This window comes from Drosophila ficusphila, unplaced genomic scaffold (assembly GCF_018152265.1).
Source record: "Drosophila ficusphila isolate 14025-0441.05 unplaced genomic scaffold, ASM1815226v1 contig_791, whole genome shotgun sequence".
NCBI lineage: Eukaryota > Metazoa > Arthropoda > Insecta > Diptera > Drosophilidae > Drosophila > Drosophila ficusphila.
In genome coordinates, this window is record NW_025064737.1 from 2,714,271 (window position 1) to 2,735,366 (window position 21,096).

Below are 21,096 nucleotides of genomic sequence, written 5' to 3' on the forward strand. Positions count from 1 at the left end.
AGCAGCTCCTTAGCCAAGATTCTCGATGTCTTCTGGCCCGGTTGTAATTGTTGTTGTAATTGCTGCATTGTTGCCGCCTCGGATTTGAGCCACGACAGCTGAGACACATAAGGGATTTGGAAGGTATCCGGCTAATGAGCCAGACTTTTTAAATCTGCTAGTGACCTGCTTAGAATTTTCTTTTCAATCAAACTAAATGGGTCACTCAATGGGGTTAATTAGATATATCGATAAAGTTCTTTCTATGAAATGAGTTTAGAAATGAATCGAGACAGGCCCAAGGTGTAAAAATATATAATAAAGGTTCATAAACAATATAAATAAATAATTATAAAAAATAAAGGTTTACATAAAATGTTGATCAGGGATCAACATCAAATAGCAAATAGAAATACTTGAAAATAAAGTAGCTACTCGTAAAAAATCAAAATCACATTAATAAAGTAAACGTTTATTTATTAACGTTTTATTATTAAACAGAAATCAAGAAAATTTCAGTCACATATCCCATTAAAATTCCTTACTTAGGAGCAGTAAAAATAGTTTTTGTTTTTGCGTTTGGTCATAACCAAGTTTAATAATATTCCTGTATTCATCTATTTCACTCAAAGTTTGATAGATATAAATGCAATATTTATTAGACACAATCAGCGAGCATTTTCAAAGGAAATTTTAAGCGGTATTTCTTGGCCAGATTGCAGGGCCCACAGGCATGTTAGTCCGGGTCATTGAGTCCTGTCCCTCAGACTGTCTTTTCAAGTGGCTTTAAGCAGCGGCCGGCTCTCTGGGAAAACAATGGCCCACTAAATGGCCTCCCTGTTCGCACACAGCCACAAAAAACCATCTGCGCCGCTTTTCCCCCCGAAAGTGTATATGAGCGAAAATCTGTTGGAGAATAAATGCTGTTTGTACAAGTGGAAACCATTAAGGTGGACTTTGAGTTATGACTGCCAGGCAGTGCACTTGACGATGAAAAATTTACCACAATAAACAGGCGACAGCGCTACCCACCTGGGAGTTCCCCCCTGGGAACCCCCCTGGAAAAACCCTGTTGGCCCGCTTTTAGACAACAGCCAGCCATTTGGTCAGCACAATGGACGGCCAACAAAGAGTATAATAAAATGGGGGAAAAAAGCTGTACTCGAAAACAAATTCACGCCAAAATGGACATGAATAAGTTGAAAAGCATTGAGAGGTGGCTCTGTCGAAAAGTGGGCGGGAAAAGTAAGGGCCGCCCACCCAGCACGTAGTTAATATGACAATGGGTGTGGTTGGCTGACTGCCCGCTGCCAACTGCTCTTTGTTGCTTGTCAACTCTTTTGGTTCGCTAGCCATTTCAATTCCTCCTGCCTGAATCTGTGTTCGGGGAAAGGGGAGACGGAGAAGGGAGAAGGGAATGGGAATGGGGATGAGATCGCATTTGTGCGGTTGCCCCAGGGTTGGATGTCCATGGCGTCCTTTGGTCGTATCCTTCGGCGACTTTGTCAGCTCGCACACACTTGGCCCAGTTCCCGATTTCCTAGATCAACGACTGCCCCCAATCTATTCATCCACGTAACAAAGGCTGCCGTTGTTTTAACCGACATCGGTGGGGCTAAAAAAATATAATCTTGCTTCCCCCAATTTGCACTGGAAATGAAAATACAAACTAAAAACACAGAGTTGCATTTGCTTGAATTCGTAAATTGAAAAATAAATTTTTAGCGAGGGTATCCAATAGTAGATTTAACTAAATAAATGAGAAAATCTAATGCCAAAGAAATAAAATATTTAACTATTATAATCAGAGATTTTAAAGATGTATAATGCACTGTGCACAAGTGCAGTTCTTTCCAAGGGCACAAAATTCTTTGGCAATCCAAACATTTTTCTTTGAAGCACAAGCTTTGCATAGCTGAAAACGCCGAGGGGAAAACCCAAACAGCAACTGGCCTTGTTCAGAGTGTGTTCCATAAATATTTAATGATAGTTAAACGTGGCAGACCAAAAGACAGAAACCGCTGAAACAGAAGGATGTCCGAAAATTGAGATGTAAGACATGGAAGGCCTTGACTTCGGAACCCATTTCAACATTTTCGGCGTTAGTTTGTGATTTGCGGTTTGGCAAAACTACTCCCTAATTGGCAAAATTTACTGCCAAGTCCTAGAAACAACTGAAGGGAAGTGTAAACAGGAAACGGGGAAATTCCTAGCCTTGGATTATCGCTAGACAATCGCACGAAAATACAGCCGGACATGGGCCAAACTTTTGTGGCTGGCCATAATTGGGCAATATGGCAGTTGTGGGCCAATTTGACAACACGAACTACTCCACAGGAGTAGTTAAAAATGTATAATACCCAACTACCCGCTCAACTCGTGCATAGTAAACGGTTTACCTGAATTCTCTTGGCTGGCCATTTATAAAAATGTTTTCTGGCCAGCACTTTTATGGGCCCAAACGGAGCTTTAATAAAGTCAACGGCGCGTGCCGGTCGAACAATATTTTTGCTGAGGCCGGTGGGAAAAATTACCTATCAAGTATAGTGTATCAAAGGTGTGTGGAGTACACGGAATATGAATGCATTGTGAATGTTTCCGTGACATTTGCATAAAGTTCGGTTGACTGAACTAATTGGTTCCAGCTGTCAAATTTAAATATTTGTTTATAGGCCGTGTCTGGAATTTCGTTTTAAACCTTAAGCTATACTTAGTAAATTTTTAACATCATTTGAAGCTTATGTCGTAATAAAAAAGTTTCACACTTCATAATCGATTTTGGAGTTTTTAAATCCCTTCTGATTAAAATTATTTCAACTACTCAGATTGAGAAATTGTGCAGCCGACTCGTTAAACATTCTTTCCCCGCCCAAAGTGTTATGCAAAAATACCGAATAAGGGAAAATTGAACCCAGAGGAAAGTTTTCCCGAGGCAACATCAGGAGTGGCGCCATTTGGTGCTGCGGTTGCTCGTTCTCTGCGTTGTTGAAAACTGTTGCTCGAGGCGCTTCTGCAGCGGTGGTTATTAAAAACAAAAAGCGCTCTTCGGCAAACTGAAGTTTTATACACTCTTTAGTGGGATTAGGCCGCCCAAATTGCAAAAACACAATAATGTTTAAAAACTATGCATAGCAAACCGTTGGGTAGCCGAACAGGAAATCAAAGTAGGTATTTCGTTCAGCAAATTTATAAACTGCAATTCAGTTTTGGATTTCATTCATTCTTCCCTTAATATGATGATACCCCTTGCAAGGGTATAAAATGTAAAACATTGAGAACACAGAAAACCCAGAAGGTACCACTTGGAGTCTAGACAGCTCCGGCAGGAGGCTCAGTTGCAGAAAAACCGCCCGAGAAGACTTAAAGTGTCTTCAGGTTAATATTTATGTTGTGCCGGACGAAGACGGGTGGCAGATCTGTGAGGCAGCTCCAATTATTAAGCAATTTATTATGGCCAGCGGGCGCAGGGATGCAGAATTTTTCTAATATATCAGCACCAGGAAATTCACTGGAAAATTGCACAAAAATAGATTGTACATATTTTTACGGAATTCCCCACTGCAGGCGGCAGGCGCCCTTCGTCGGTGGCAGAACTTTTAACTAAATTATGGAAAGTTAGAAATTTTGGCCAGGGCTGCGGGATGTGGGATGGATTTATTGCTGCTGTTGGAGGTGGCAGGTGGCGTGTGGCAACTCACCTGGGGAGGAACGTCCAGTACCATCAGCTCACGTATGCAGGTGTCGCAGACCAGACAGTTTTTATAAATCTTGCGATGTGTTGTCGTCTGATGAGCCCTGGGAAAGTCATGGTAGAAAAATTGCTGAAAAGCAAGAAAAAGCGTGTGTGTCAAAATTAAATATTATTCTGATGGTAATATATTGCACAGCGACACGTGTGGGTCAACAAAATAAAAATGAATTTTTCATCGCAAATCATTTGACTCCGTAAAAACCCTGGCCGACAGTAAACCAAGCTAATATTTTCTCAGTTTCTCAGTCTGCTCCTTGGTTTTCTGTTTTCTATGCTTTTCATGTTGGGCAAACATTTTAAATATGCGCTCTGCGATTTTGCATCAGGTCCTCTGGCCGGCTGAATCCCACAAAAACAGCCACACATATTTCATGGACATTTTTAGCTTATTAAAATTGTAAGCGCTTAAATGTATGCTCTGGTTTTTACGTTCTCACTGGTCATGTAATCATAAAAAGTACACAAAAATGGGAATAAACGGCACACGAGTCGCTGGGTAATGGTTATATGTGCTGTATATGCAGCGAAGCGTAAGATTGAGTTTAGAACAAGTAATTAAATATGGCTTTGGTCAGGGTGAGGTTGGCAAAAGATCCCATTAAAATATGCACATGGATTTTAAAATAACAAGAGCGTACCTACATATTAAAAATGTTCACCTATTATCATCCCATCAATCTTAACTTTTATAAGCACAGCGTAAGATTGAGCATAGCAAGTGTTATTAAATCGATTTGTAGTGATACAATCAGGGTCTTTTCTCTTCAGTGGTCGCAGCAAAAGTGATCTTTATTTCATCATCTCTGTTCATGGTTAGCCTATTTCACAATCTCGTATGTGCAAGAGAGAGACGTACATACTTAGAGATGGGTTTTCATGGTGTTTCTTAAAGGAGTAAGGGGGACATAAGGGTTGACTTAACTTAAAGAACATACAATGACGTTAACTGCTTATCAAGCAGTGCTTAATAATAGGTACATATATGTACATAGGGCTGCTTGCTACAGATTTTATTAAAAGTAATGCTCTTGTTTGGGGAGCTAAAGATCTATTTCAAATATACTCAAATGGATTTAAAAAAAAAACAAAAGTATACCTATAAAAAATTCAAACTGATTATCATCCTATCAATCTTATTCAAACAGTAATGTGTATAATTTTTCAATCTCTTTTCAAATCTCTTTTCTATAAACCCAACTTTCACTTTAATTTGTTAATCAATTTTTAGGTCCTTAATGATGCGCTTCACTAGCTCTTTTAAGCCCCAGTAACGAGCCATAACTCTGATCCAAAGCTCATAACGCACACGCGGGACTTTTTGGACTTGGCTCCGCGCCGTGGTCGAAATGACCCCATTAACCCCCCGCCTTTTGAGCCGAGTTGCCTACAGTCTTTTATTGGGTATTTACCCCGGGACCCCGGGACCAAGGAGCCAGAGTTGCCAATGCGATTCGCAGCCAACGGAAGGCATCCTAAATATAAAGCCACGGCCGGCGGGGACATAAGATACAGTTTGTAAAAGAGAAAAATGATAATGAAGGAGGGAAGTGGGCGATGGGTTTTGGGCTTGGGGAAGTTTTGATTTTGGCTGGTGGGTTGTGGGAATGGTTGTGGGTTGTGGGTTGGATGGTCTCGCAGTGGGTATCAATGCATGAGCTGAATGAGTGACAGGCTCAAAGGATATTTAACGCCTGATTGCGCTCTAAAGTGATGCCTAGTCGGTCCAAGAAGCCATCGCCTAGATTGCCAATTCACCATATTCCGGATTGTATGCACTCAAGAAAATCATTCTTGTCGCAAAGTAGATGATTCACTTAAGGATTTAAATAGGGAAGACGATGACTTGGTGTGGCTCCAGTTTTTCACGATGAAATAGATTTTATGCCCACACATTTTTTGCATATTCCATGAATTCTTTGCTTGTAATGATAAATTCATAAGCATAGTAACTGTTATTTCCTACTTTTAATAGTTAATCGATATTCTTTTCTGTCAGTGTTCGGGTGTAATTGGTTTTGGCTTATGTTAAAGTCAAGTGAAAATCTTTCTGAGTTTCTTTCGCGATCCCCTCCGCTCGTCTAATTTAAATGCAAATTCTTGTTCAGGCAATCAGCACACCCATTCTTGTCAGTGCAATGAAATCGGATGCAATTTATGCGCACTACCATTCAATTACGGGACACCAAAAGAGGAACCAGCAAGGCGAGCCACCGGAAGCGGAAGTGGCCGCGTTCCAAGGAGCGAGAAAGTCACCGCTGCTTGGCCTAAAAGGGGAATGACTTTAGCGCGGACTCTTAAATGTGTGCTGCACACACACACAGCCACTTTTCCCGGCGGGAAATGTGGGAGGATGTGGCCATGAAAATGGGGTGGGCGAGGGGGAGGGGCGTGGCAAAGGGGTCAGATCGCACTGCTTGGCATGACATCGATTCACATCGCATCGCATCGCTTTTATGTCCCAGCGCCGCATATCATTGAGTTTTATTTTTATTGAACTGGTAATTGAATAAGAAATGACGTTGATGGTCCCTTCCTTCTCCGCCTGCTCCTCGTTCTCCAGGTCCTGTTTCCAGTTTCCAGTTTCAAGCTCCGTGCTACATGCTCCGTCCTCTGTGTCCCTTTCTCCGGGTCGTTCCCCTTATCCTGGGTGGCTTTTCGCCTCTTTATGCTCCTTGCAGGCCCATAAAGTGCCGCACATTATCTGTCACATAAATAAGCACGCTGGGGATCCGAGCAGCTTTCCAAATTTACCCAAATAGATATTCATGGCGCACTCTTTATTGATATGATGCACTGCCTTTTATTCATCGCATTTATCTCCTGGAATTAGCGCAGTTTATTCGAAAATTTTTGCTGGCAATTTGAGCCAGCTTCGAAGTGGCTGCATAAATTATGGAAGGATGCTAGTGTCCTTCGAAATGCAGGTGAAAAAGTGCCTAGCTTATCGAGTCAAAAACAAGCATCAAGAACTAAGTGCCTGCTTTTAATGCCAAGTTAAGCTAATTCATGTTAAGGTAAATCTTTAGCAAGGCTTAAATATCTCCGTTGAATTAAAAATGCCAAAATATAAACATAACCAGACAAAGCCAAGTGTTCTTTTGTTCTGTTGTGTCAATTATGTGTGTTTGAATTCATACTCCGCCGTTTAAACTCCCATTAAATTTACGAGGGTATCATTATTTTGTGATTGCTCTAGCTCTATTCCTTCGCAGCTTGACCGCAAACAGCCATTAAGCAGGAAGTAATTGATTTCGCAGCGCTTAAAGTGCCATAAAAATGCACAAATCTCGCATTAAACACAATAAAAGGCGCTCGATGGAAAAGGATGGAAAGGCGGTGGAGGGTGGTCAGCTGGGATCAGAAAAGGGTGAGGTGTTCGGTGTTCTCGGCAAAGCGGTCCTAAAAGCTAATGCACACACACACACACACCCAGGTTGAATTCGTGGAAATTAAACGCAGCTGTAGAACACACACAAACAAGTGTGTGGAAAATAATGGAGAGCGCAGCGGGAAAGCAAATGGCAAAGCGGCCAACTCGCAACTGCCAACTGCAGTTAATTGAATTTGCCGCCGAGTGAGAAGTGAAAGGCGGAGGGCGTGGAGGGCGTGGAGGTTGGCGGAAAATCGAGCGTTTTCCCTGCCGCGATTTATACTCTTTCGCATATAATTTCCGCTGGCTCAGCGAAAAGCAGCTGCTGCTGAGCCATAAACTGTCAAATTTTATGTTCATATTTTATGCACAAAATTTCCGGACGTCAGGTAGCAACCTTCATCTTCGGTCATAGAGTTTTTCATAATAATAAATTAGGGTAATCCTGTAAATTCATTTATATTTAAAATAGTCAAGTGAGTGTAACACGAGGACTGCCACTTTGATCTAGTTTTGCGTAAACAAATTTATTTTACTTTGTCTGAGTTGAATTGAAAAACTTGTTGTTTTTATTTGCCCATTTTAATTAAGCTTGTCAATTGAATTTGCTTTGAACTGCTTTTTAAAAAGCTAACGAAAATAGAACTACAAAGCTCGTTTCTGATGCAGAACAAATTGTTGGTTTTGTGGATTTTGTATAAAAGCAATATAAATAAAGCGGCTGCACTTTGAAAATGTTAAAAAAAGGAATTTAAAAAAACGAAAAAGTGGTTAAAATACATTGAGGCATTAATTGAGTTATCAAATTGATCTTAAGATTAATTTCACAACTATAGCCCATACTCCTTTGGAAAGGATTTAGTGATAAAGAAGAATGGGGTGTCAAAGAGACCCACATTGTCGATGAACTTTGCAAAGGGAGGAAGGAACCCGTGCTAAACACATATGAGGCATTCTAGCTGTGGGCCTTGCCATTGTCTAATTACAAAAGATAAACCACAAAAGATACGATGCGGAGCGCAAATCAAATTAACGACGCTCCCACACGCACACAAATGCAATTAGCCGGGTTGCAAACCAGCGAGATGAGAGAGAGAGAGAGAGAGAGAGAGAGAGGGAGGGGGATGGATGTGGATCCCGCTGGAGGGGGAGGGGGCTCTTAGGTAGGAGGGGGGGGGTGCTAAACACCGGCGAAGAGCGCCAGCTGCCATGGGGCTGGTCTATTAAAAAGTTTGCCACTAAACTTTTCAGCTTTCATCGGGGTCACCGATGCCCATTAATAATTTAAAGCCAAGTTGGAGCACGAAAAGTGCAGCGTTTGCATCTCTGCAGAGCTCCATCATCCCCCGGATTTACCGTTTGTGTGTGTGTGTGTGTGTGTGTGTGAGTGTATCGGGGAAACTTTTAATCAGGAATTGTGTTAATTGAAAATGCAATTTATTATTGAAAAATTAATTAATGCGACTGGGCAACAAGGAGCGTTTCTATTTAGACGATGATTGGATCGGATTGGACTAACGATGATTACAGCAATTAATTTTAATTGCGTTACAAAACTGAAATGCACTTAGCAAACATTTAAATTATCACCGGTCATTCCGTATTAATTACGCCAATTAAGAAGCGATGTTTGCTAGATGCAGTTCGATCTCCTGAAATCAACGCAAATTTATTAAACTTGTATGTATTCTTGTGGTCCTGTTCATTTAATGAGTGTGTGAGTGAGTCCTCAATAACTCAAATTTTTATCTACGGCTGATTAATACTTTACAGTTAAAAGTTTAGTTTGGTTGGATTTTGAGGTTTATTATAAAAAATAAAAACAAATTGAGAGCTATAAAAAATTAATGCCCCGGGTGAGGCTCGAACTCACGACCTTAAGATTATGAGACTTACGCGCTGCCAACTGCGCCACCGAGGCCTTGGAAGTTGTATCACGGAAATAGCTTATCAGCCAGGTAAGTGTACTTAAATTGGACCATATGCACCCAACAGAATGCAGAGATAACAGATCACCTGATATTTAAACACTCGAAATGGCATCAGTGATTTGGAATTCGACCTTGATCACCTTGATTGCGAGGTTATGCCCGACAATTTTGATTAAATTAGTATTTGACAGCTATAAGGTGATAATATAAACACTTAGGGATTTATCTTTATAACTCTCCAAAACGACTTTAATAAAAAACCTACATTCTCGATTAAGTTGGCTTTCTAATTTAAAATATTTTACACGATTATTTCGGTTGACTGTGCCCCATGTATTCACACATATGCATATATCATTATTAAGTGACCATTATTATTAATGCCAATGGGTAACGCCTAACATCAAAATCCAAGCTAACACCTAACCAAAAAGACTTTACGTGACTTTAATGGTTGGGTTTTCTATTCCTGCCATCTAAGCCAGAAACTTAGTTTTTTTTTCTATTCTTATAGAGTATCTATTCTTATAAAGTAAGCAGACTATTGCAGCTGTTCTACTGCGAGCTTTCTTTCAGGGTACTAGTACAGTGGACTCTCGTACCAGCAGACTCACCTGTAGTATGCTTGTTTTGCCGACGCCAGTAGCCCCCAAAAATGCGGCTTTAAGGGGGCCCTGCAGCCATGGCGGCTCCGCACCACCCTCCAGAGTGATGCGCTATGCCGAGATGCACTTATTCTGGATGTGGAGCTCCATTTCGATTGAGATCTTGGTTGCTGCGGCTGTGGCTTTCGCTTTTGATCCTTTGGCACCTGCTGCTGCTGCTGCTGCTGCTCCTGTTTTGATATTGCCTGCTGCGGTCCTTGCACTATCACCGACATAATCAACGCTTCGTGTGCTTCCGATCAGTAGTTTCTTAGAGTTCGTTGGCGATATCGTACTACTCCACATTATATTGTTATTGTAATTGCTTATAGTGTTCTTGTTATTTTTCTGCTTGAGCGACGCCAGCTTGACTGATTTTGCGGAACGGGTTTACAGAGAAGTACAAGTCCTGAGATGAGGCTAAGTTTGAGCCAAGCAGCGAGCCTTGAAATAACCGAGGGCAGAGTGCAGTTTATTTGGCAGCTGGTTTCAATATTGCTAAATGTTTCCTTTGTATTTGCTGAAAGAAAGATTATAACAAAATATTAAAAATTTAATATTAAATCTATTAGGGGTTCGATAAGACATAAGAGCATTTAGTACAAATCAATTAATTTTTCCAATAATTCATTCCTTTTGCAACAACCATTTCTTATCTCTGCACATTAGTTTTAATTTTATTCCATTGCTAGATTGCTCTCTGTAATGTAATTTAAATCGCTTTTCCAAACAATCTGACAGCTAAAATGAAATAAACCCAAATCAATGGCAATGAAATAAACTGCAAGAATTACTGCGAAAAAAGCGCTTTGCGAGCCCAGAAATGATTTCGTGCCAATCAGCTTTGGATCCAAGCTAACTTAATTTATTGAGTCGCCAGCGGATATTGCACATTGATTTCAGTTTAATAACATAAATATTGTTTGTGGAGGCACACCGCCCACCTCCCTTCGTTTTTTTTTTTTTTTGGGTTTTCCTTGGGGTCTCTTTGCATTGCCAATAATAAATTTCAAATTTCACATTTCACTTCCGCTGCACAACGGAAGTTGATTTCTGGCTCTCGTTTTCGCCAAGGGCGCATATTCTTATTGCCTATTTTTTGGAAAATGGGAAAAAAACACCGCGCAAAAAAAGAAACATTAAGTGAGGCGTGAAAAATGTTTGGCAATTCTGGTTCCCAGTATTTTCATCGAGGGTGGAGCAACACAAAGTGCTAGTAAATTTCAGCGGAACAGATTTATAATTAGAAAAGTTTCGAAAAATGAGATTAGGCGTTGATAAACGTCTCTTTTTTTGGGTTTTGAATGCTTGTTGTTAAAGTTCCTTAAATAACCAGAAGCAGTTTTTGGCATCTAGGACATTTTGCGCCTACTCTTAATTAGTTAGACATCTGCCAGCAACTTCATCTATCATCCATCATCAGGACACTCATCGCCTTCGAAAGGCTGGGAACTTAATAAATTTAATAACCGCAAAATGTGCCAGCAGCAAGATGTGTGGAGACAGGGTGCTAAAAATGCCAGACAGCCATCGCATCCTTGGCGTATTTATAGCCCACATCTCCATCAGCATCAGCATCCTCATCCGCACTCGCATCCTCATCTTCATCTTCATCCGCCCACCGCCCACTTTCTACATCTTTTGCCATATCTTACCCAGTCACCTACCGAAAAATCATGCGTCATCGAGACGACGCCCACACCTAACTAAGCTCATATTGTGGGATGCCAGGATGCCAGGATGCTAGAATGCCAGGATGCGAGGAGCAGGACGAGGCAGGCGGCTGATTTGATTTGATCAGATATGATTGAGAGCGTCCGCCAAGGGCACGGCTTAAACGGCGCCCACAGAGGCCACCCGCTGGCAGGCACCGCCTATGAGTCACTCGAAGGCCAAGAAGCAATTTTGGAAACCAGCTAAGAACTCGAATTGGAAGAGCTCATACCCTGTAATGCCAATCAGTGAGGCTTTTGTTGGATTAAAAAGCCCTAAGGCAATGAATAATACAAGTAAATGAAGCTGTTTCAATTTTAGTATTATTTATAATATTTTTATTTATTTAAACAGTTGGATAATTAATTTCAATCTTCAGTTTTAAATTCTTGATAAGGGAGATGTGTTTTACCCATATTTTATTTTATCTATGGCAGTGATATCACTACTATGAAAAAATAACTACTCAACACTTGTTTCACTACTATAAAAAAAATAACTACTCAACACTTGTTTCACTACTATAAAAAAATAACTACTCAACACTTGTTTCGGACTTAACTGCAATAACTTTAGACTCTTCTTTTGCAAAACTTTTCGTATTTGTATTAAAGGAATAAATCCTAGATGTCCTTTGAAGGAACACAAGGAATGGGCATCCCTCGGACAACTACTAGCACATTTGCATATCCCCGTCGTAAATCGGAAAGTTATTTCCCAATCGAACCCTAGTTCGTGGTGGCAGCTTCAGCACTTTGATTAGATTCTGGAGGGCGGAGTAAATTTAATTTGGAAAACAACACATTTTGCGGGGGATGTTATGGCGTTCGGAACGGTGTGTGGATGCCTTTGTTCCGTTCACGGATTTCCAGCCTGAATTCATACGCCCCGTGGCCCAGTTGATTGATACGCTCTCGACGAGCGCCAAAGTACGTAAACAAGTGCCTGAGGTTGAGGTTAAGGTGGATGTTTCGGAGGGAATGAATGGCGGTGGGGGCGTGTCCCGGAGACACAAATCCTGGCAATTGAAAACTTTCCACTTTTGGCAGCACTCCAAGGCTCGGGCCTCAATTCCGGAATCAAAGCCAGACAATTGTAGCCCAGTTATTGTGTACACTTCGGCTGTGTGCTTTGTAGGGCTTTTATCTCGAGCCTTTTCCAGCGGAGTTTATGCCGACAGGCTCACGCAACCTGTTCGCCCGAGTTTTCCGACTTTTCCGGGTCCGAGTTCGTCTTCCACTTCCACTTCCGCCCCCTCGGCTTTTGTTTTAGGACCCACTTCCATCCGCTGTCCTCTGTCCCTTGTTTGCGCTCAGTGTTTTTATGCTACGTGCCACTAAAATTTTATTGGTTTATTTATTGTTTCTAGAGCTACTTGCTGCTTTCTATTTGCTACTTGCCACAATTGTTTCGCCGCCGAAGTCTCGGGACTTCCTCCTTTGTATGCACTGAATTAAGCGTTAACAGCAGACAATCAATTACGGGTCTTAGCCATTTTAATGGCTGGCTTGCAGCTTCAGTTTTTCAATGAGCCTTAAGTTGTCTGCAGAGTGAAATGAAATTGCGAAGATGCCAGGAAGGGCGCTCGAAGGAGAAAAGAGCAGCGAAATCCCTTCTCTGCAAACTATTCGGGAAAACATCCTGCAACATTTGGCGAATGAAAAGAGAACCAGCAGATAGAGCGACAGGAAGGACGTGTAAATCTGCATATGCGGGCGTGTCCTGTAGACAACCGGAAATGAAATGTGTGACACTCGATGACAGCGATGGCAGCTCTAGGCGGATATTGATTTCGGTGTGTGTACACGAACTGTGTCGAGAATAGGAAACATTTACCTTCATGTCGGCCCACAGAAAACGGAAAAAAGGACTCCCATGTTCGGAATAATGTCAAATCAATGTTTTTTCCGTGCTCAACGTGCCTCGTTCGGGATTCTCTAACAATGCTGATTAATGTTTTTGCAATCAGCAAAAGAGTCAGATAATCTCAATTCACCTTCTTTTAACATTAAATTTGAAGCCAAAAAGACTTTAAGTTCTAATAACTCTTTATATATGTTAGCATTAAGAACAAATTGTCCTAAATAAAATTTAATAAATAATTATGTATAACGAATTTCAAGAAATCGATATGAACTTGGTACTATAAAAAAAGTTCTTTAAATGTACATATTATTGTAATTATAATATTACATATTTTATATAACAACTCTCTAATAATTTGTTATTTATTTTAATTTTATAATATTACCCAATCCTGAATTAGAGACCTTTTTCAGACTTTTTTTTTTTTTTTGCTTCCCAACCCTCAGGTTTATAGATATTACAAATGTTAATTAATTGTGAAAGCATTCTACCTACAGTGAGAAGAATTCAAGGGAATGCCACCCTTTCCTTAATTATTACTGGCTTCCACCCTGCCATTGGTTACCTAATCCATTTAAAACTAGCTAAACAAAGCAATTTGCGCCCCAAGCTGCGACATTAATTCAAATTATGACTGGAATAAAGCAAAACAGGGCGTTTAATCAGGACGCTTAAGTGAATCCTCGGCAAAGGATGGAGTGAGTGGCTGAAACCAAAGCGATGACTAGGCTCCCTGGAAAGACACTACACTTAACGTCATTTGCATTTTAAGCACCCGTCTCGAATCCCTCGTCCTTTGTCGCAACTCTCCCTGCAAATAGAAGGCAAGATTCTGTCGCAGCCTCAGTGCGTATTTCATACAAGCTAATTTTTTTACGATTATATGCGCTTAATAAACGCCATCGCCCGTGGAGCTGCGACGAGGGATATCAAGGAATCTCAGTCCGGGGTCTCGGGGCATTGGCTGCTCTCCTCATCCTTGATTTAGCCCCAATCCTCAATCCTCAATCCCCTCTCCCCTTTCCCTCCCTTTCTACCCCCATCACGTTCTGTAGCAACTGCTTAGCTGGGGCATTATCTAAGCCAGCGCAGCGGAAGCAATGGCAACGCCATCATTGCCAACACTACCAACACTACCACGACGAACAGCTCAGCGGAAGTTCCTTCACACATACACACACACACTTGCATGCCCTCACTCACACTAGCACACATGCTGGGGGCAAGTCTACAGTCGATGGCAGATAGTGCCAACTCCTTCTGACTGGGATTTCTCCTTTGTTACGTGTGGCTACACTGGTTAACAGGGATTACTCGACAGGAATGCCAATGAGCATGCTCTTCAATAAGTTCGAAGCGAAACTATTGAGCGGTTGAAGTGTTTGTTTCATGGCCCAAAACCCAACATACTTTCAACGATAAAAATCTGGAAAAAGAACACTTAAAGACTTTGCCAAGCTTTAGAGATTGGGTAGATTTTTTAATTTTTTAATGTTAATTAAATGGAAATTAAAAAAAAAGTTCCTTGTTACATTTAAACATGTTATTAGTAATCTGTAGATAGAAATATATTTCTGACAGTTTGACAGTAATCTTTGTAGTGTTGAACAGTGTTCAGTTCGAAGTTCTCACTATTAACAGTGTTAAATAGCTGTTTTTTTTTTTTTTATTTGACCAGACTTCTACACCAGGGAAGCTTAACAACAGAGCATTCAGTTTACGTTATAAATCGATTTGCTTGTGAATTATGATCAAGAATGTATATACTCTTACTTTAGGGATGTAATCTTCCCGTCACTACGTTTCAAACTTCTGACTAAAATTATAAAACCGCAGCGAATGAAAATCATAACTTCGTTGTTTTTCCTTGAAGTCTAATAAAAGTTCATTAATTTAAAGCTTATTAAAACTTTTGTGGGAACTTCAGTCAGGAACGGTAGGAACTTCTTGTAACTTATTTAAGTTGCAGTTATAAAGCGTTTAGATTATGCAGTTAGGAGAATGCAGTTATCATTCTGAAGGGATTCCTGACCGCGTGACCTCCTTCCGTGCTAACTGCCTCGTTCTCATTATGGGGTCCTTGCCGAGTCCCTCTGGTTTCCTTTCTGGCACCATATTTGCCTTGGCCTCGGTGAAAACACTTAAGCTCCGTCAATGTGTTTGGATTTCGATGATTTCAGCTGCACGTGTAATCAGAGTCGCCCCTTTGCGGCATTCGAATTGAACTACAGTCTTCCGCCGATTGACTTCCCTGCATACATTTATCCTTCGTCCTTGCGAGGTGGCTTCTGTCGCCGTAAGAGCGCGTTTTGAGTGTTCGGCAAATATGCGGCTGCTTGACAGGGCTTACCACCAACGGAAGGGGGGTTGGAATGGGAAGGGGGTGGTGCTCCATTCGTCCTAAGCTCTGCTCAGATTCATTTTCATTCCCGCTTTCGGTTATTCGAGTGGGAGGACTTAGCGCCGTCCGATTCGGACTAAACTTCTGGTCGAAGTGCACCGCCAAATGGATTCGCATTCGGTTTACTTTGCCACCGCCTTCGAGTCGCCCCGCACTTGATCTTGGCTCGGGTGGAAACTTTTTCAATATTTCAAGAGATTCCGTGTTTTATTTATTCCCTCCGCCTCGCCGGCTGCAGCTCCATATAATTGAGTGGAAGGAAGCAGATTTAACCGCACGAGTTAACCGTGAAGCGGCGAAGGCGGTGAGAAAGGACGTCCTGAATAGATGCCCTTCGATTCGGCATCCCCACGGGGAACTTCGGAAAATCTTTGAATGCTTTATATCCCTGCCGTCCGACAAGAGTAAAGATAAATAAGCGGTGTACATAGCGGGGATTTCATAGAGATTATGCTCATCAGTCGCAGTGAATTGCCTTATCAATATCTAGTATTGTATACTACATACTACATATTAAGTATGTAGTAAAGCATATAATAAGATATAGTACATAATCTCAGAATAATATCGTTTCCTCTTTGCTTGCATAGCAAAAGGGTGTTATAATTTAAGTCAGAAGTTTGCAACGCAGGAGACACCTCACAATCGGAATCGAAATCCGACTGTCTTCCTGTCTGTTCTACGCGAATAACGTCGTGGTTTTTCATCAGATAAGCAAGGTTTTCAAACGACTCTTGAATTACGAATGAAGTTTTATCAAAATGGGACAACTATATCATATAGCTGCCATATAAACAATAGTCGAGAATATGGAAAATAAATAGAAAAATCGTCATAGCTTCGATGTTGTTTAGCCTTTATGTATTTTGTTCGACATATTCGATGACTGCAAGGGTATATAGCTTCCTTTTTTGTTCTTGTTTATTTCTTTAACAGGTTATAGTTAATGTTTCTGCTGGTCGACAAGATTAGTTATTATACTTATCAGTACTTTTCTGATTAAGGTTTAATCTCAGACTATTATCGCTTATTAATGTTTTTACCTTTCGACAACAATAAAGATAAACAAGCGGTTTATAATGATGGGGATTATACCCATCATTTGCAGTGTAAACCATTAACAATATGAAGTCATATAAGCACATATAAAGTAGGGAAACATATTTATTAGATTAGTATTTCTTATTTTGCCTTAACGTTTTATGTTCCTGCCGTTCAACAGGAGTAAAGATGTACATGCGGTGTGTATAATGTGTATAATTACAGTATTATTAATGTTTATTATTAATTATTATTAATGTTATAAGTATATACAACACATTCTGTATAGACAGCTGGTTTCAGTTTTAATAGGTTTTAATAAATAATTTAAGATTAATATCTTTTTACTTCACCATAAATTATTTCACAAAAAAATCATAGAATTCCAATAACTCGACTACATTAAACAGATTTTACTGCCATTCAATGTATTATGGGTTCTGTTCAATTCATTTCTGTATCTTCACAACAATAAGTATAATCACCAATGAGCAAATAACAACTTTTATGCTCTAATTAAGCGCAATTTAGTTATTGGAATTTACCCAGGAACGTGGGCAAGTCCAGCGCATTATGAACATGTTTCGCAGAATCGCCAGGATGGCAGGACGTGTTGCCATAATCACGAGGCTGTGGGAGCGGCAGTTGCAGACCATAAAACCTGTTCCATCCCGAGCAAAAGGGGAAAAGGGACCGAGCATGGACTCGTCCTCGACCCCAAAAGGATGACGACAAGTGGGCACATGTGGACGTGCGGCTCGAATAAAAGGCTCAATTCTCGCCTTGGACACGCACCGGAAAAATCAAATGGCGGAGAGGGGGGAGTCGGCGGGAATCGGGCAGAAGCAGTGAGTTTCCACGCTGATGAGCCGGATTCATTTCGGCTGCGTGCCAAAGTCGACACAAGGTGCGAATTGGGGATGGCACATCTGGGTATCTGAGTATCTGGGTATCTGGCGGGGATCCCTGGCCGCAAAAGGGGGTGGCAGGGGATGGCAGAGGCGGCAGGAAGCAATTCGAAACTTACAGTTGACATGAAGGACATCATTAGCAGGGCCACGGTCCTGCCCCAACAGGCAGCTGTCACTTGGCTCGGAAATTACGCATATCCTTTGAGAAATTGTGGCGGAAAACGAAATAATGAACTCGAGGCCCAACAACCAAAGTTTGCCGAACTGAGCAGGCTCCTCCACTGACAAACTACGGCAACACTTGCGGATTGTGTTCGTCGTGCTCGTCGGAATGGCAAACTTTGCACTAAGTAGGTGAGAGAGGACCTGATTGGGCCAGGACATCAGAACATCAGGACATTCGGGAATGCCTTGGGATTATCCTTGGCCATGTTGGTTAGACGCAAGCAAGCAGGCTTTGGTTAATGTCATCAAACGACATGTCACTCAATCAAGGAAGAGCCAAGAGAATCCCGATAGCGTCCCACCTCCCTGCTCCTTGCTCCTTATTCCTTGCTCCATGCTCCTTGCTCCTGATAAGCGAGCTCGGCGACACAAGCTTATGCAAAATTAAATCATTAAAATGCAAGACAGATGAAATTTTCTTAAACTGTTTTGCGCACGAGTTGATGCCAAGTCACACATGCCAATGCAAACAGGCACCCACACACACACAAACACGCCCCATGTCCTTAAACACACACACACATACGCACGACCCGCGTGCTTGTGCCTAAGTAGATATTTCATCGGATTTTCACAGCAGCTGAGATAAAAAGAAGAGCCGGAAGCTCGGCAAAAACATATAAGCCAACAAAAATTTAAAACGTTTTGCCATCGCAGCGGGAAAGGGGGAGGGGGAAGGGGAAGGGGAGGGGGGAGGAGGTGGGTAGGTGAGGAAGAAGATGGGATAAGTTCCCTTGTTAATGGCCGGGGTCATGTTTTGACCTGGCTGACATAAAAGCAGCAGGCAGGAGCAACGAAAGTTGCACACATGTGTAAAAGCGTGAGACATTGAAATTAAAGCTGGCCAAGACGGAATGGAAATGGTCGGGAAATATAAAACGCAACAAAGAGAAACATTCTTTAATGACTGCTAAACTTTTATAATGGGCAGAAATAAAAAACTCGAGTATAGGTTTTTCAATTTCTGCGCTTCTTTCTCAAATAAGTATATCTTCAATTTCTTTTTGTAGCAAGCAGCCCTATGTACATATACCTATTATTAACCCTGCTTGATAAGCAGTTAACGTTGTTGTATATTTCTTAAGTTAAGTCATCCTTTATGTCCATCTTACTCCTTTAAGAAACACCATGTAAACCCATCTCTAAGTATGTACGTCTCTCTCTTGCACATACGAGATTGTGAGCATTAACAGACATGATGAAATAAAGATCACTTTTGCCACGACCACTGAAGAGAAAAGACCCTGATTGTATCACTACATTTTTGTTTTCAAGCAAATTGATATTCGAATTTTACTTAACATTATTTTTATTTTGTAAATCTCAACTTGAATATATTATTATTCTCATATTTTGTCTTATTTCGAAAACAAAGTCTTATTATTCATCAAGGAAGTTATTATTATTCATTATTATTCATGGAAGCACTCAGGCTTGACCAATTAATTGTTTAAATCTTCTTGGTTTACTTTGAAATATTATTGAGATTGTGGTTCGTATGTTGGTGGGAAGCATTTAAAACATATTAATTAGGAAATTAAAATGATATTTGCTTATGCGCAAGAAGCTAAGATGAATTAGCAAACTTGAACCGTGCATTATTAATGGAGGCGGCATTAATAAAGATACATCGAAAGGCGCCACCCTTCAGGGATTATTTTGCGTAAGGCGTATGCTAAATGTCTATTTTTGGGTTGAGCTCAGGCTGAGATGTGTTTAACTCGGAAGCCCACCCCATCACTCCCCATCACTGGAAGGGAGGTCCTCCTGCCAGAAGAACAAGTGTACGTGTTCCGGCCAAAAGCTGAAGGCCCAGAGCCCAGACATCGCAAAGCCACGACTAGGCAATTGAGAAATTAAATTCTAGTTACGCCCATGGAATTTAAAAATAGCAAACAATCGACGGGGCGGATGGGTTCGTTTTCGAGGTGGGATGGGATGGGAGTGAAGGACGCTTGGATGCGGTTCTTGAACGTGTTCAAATTGCCGAAACGCGTCGAAATTATGTTAATGTTGTATGTACGTGTCCCAAAGGCGGCCAACAAATTGAATATGTATTTAAGCCCTGCGTCGAGTGGGAGTGGGCGAGTGGGCGGTTATCGGGAACACGTCATTGTTTAATCTATAATTTGGCATCTATATCTTTATTGTACGCCAGTTCGCCAGGAGGTGGAAAAAGCGTTTTCCGAGTTTTCACAGAGTGGCATCTCATTGTTTGCCTTTGTCATTCCTGCAATTTTTATAACAACATCCCCGCTGATGTTTGATGTATTTATGTATGTACAAGGGAGGGGGAGGGGGAGGGGGAAAGGGGGCTCGACTGCCTAACAATTCGTGTTCATCTCCTCTGTCACTTTTAATGAGTTTTTTGCTGGAATTTTCGTACCCCCCGCATTCCGGCTGGAACTTGTTGGCAACATTGTCAGCGAAATTGTCACCGCTTCTGATAATCAGGCGAACGCCCTTCGAAGTGGGCGAGGGCGAGGGCGTGGCCATGACGCATTGTCATGATGATTATAATTTCCATTAGGGCAATTTTGTAGCGCCGTCGATGGAGTGAGTTGAGCAAGTCATATTGAACTAATTTGCATTACAAGGCGAGCGACAGAAGGCGCGGAAAGTCAAGTTCGTCGTGAAAGCAGAAGAAGGGCCATGATTTTGTTTTTCACTCGAAGCCTGAATAGCATAAGTCATAACATCACTCAGAGGCCGAAAGCCACAAGTCCATTTATCAAACTCACTGGCTTAATACGAAAACACTTCTTGTTGTTGCTTTTATAAAATCGCTAGGATTATAGTCAAATCTTATTCATTATTTACTTAAAAAAGATAAAATATTTCTGTCGCAAACAATGTCAACTTAGGAAGTGCAACAATGTGTTTGAATTTTCATCCGGCTGATTGACTAGCAACCCACAATATATTAATAGATTTTATATACATGAAATATATATTGTAACAGTAACAAGACTTTCGATTTATTTCTTTAATCACTTTATTCAAAATATGCGACTGCTCCTTTTAAGTGTCTGACGTTGAATGCTTTTTTATCTCTTCCTTCTTCTCCTCCTTCTTCGCCGCGTGAGCGAGAAGCAATACATGATCATAAACCTAAACCTATTCTATTCTATTTTATTCTATGAGAGCGAGAGAGATGGCTGTACATATCTGGTCTTTAACAGTAATTCTTATTTTATGGTACAGTGGGTATTGTAGGTAAACATCCTACTACAATATTTATTGAAATTTATTGACGCACTTCGG

At 41.1% G+C, this 21,096-nt stretch overlaps 1 protein-coding gene and 1 non-coding gene across 2 annotated transcripts in view; both read right to left on the reverse strand.

Annotated features, from left to right (window-relative positions):
* Positions 1 to 21,096, reverse strand: part of LOC108090124 (ras-like protein family member 10B) — a 44,116-nt gene that overhangs the window by 7,076 nt on the left and 15,944 nt on the right. The window contains 2 exon segments of the mRNA XM_017188656.2: positions 3,678 to 3,800; positions 9,646 to 10,195. Coding sequence (XP_017044145.1) covers positions 3,678 to 3,800; positions 9,646 to 9,981 — 459 coding nt within the window. The 5' untranslated portion in view covers positions 9,982 to 10,195.
* On the reverse strand, positions 8,949 to 9,021 carry Trnam-cau. Its single transcript has one exon. It is a non-coding gene; the product is annotated as a tRNA-Met (tRNA).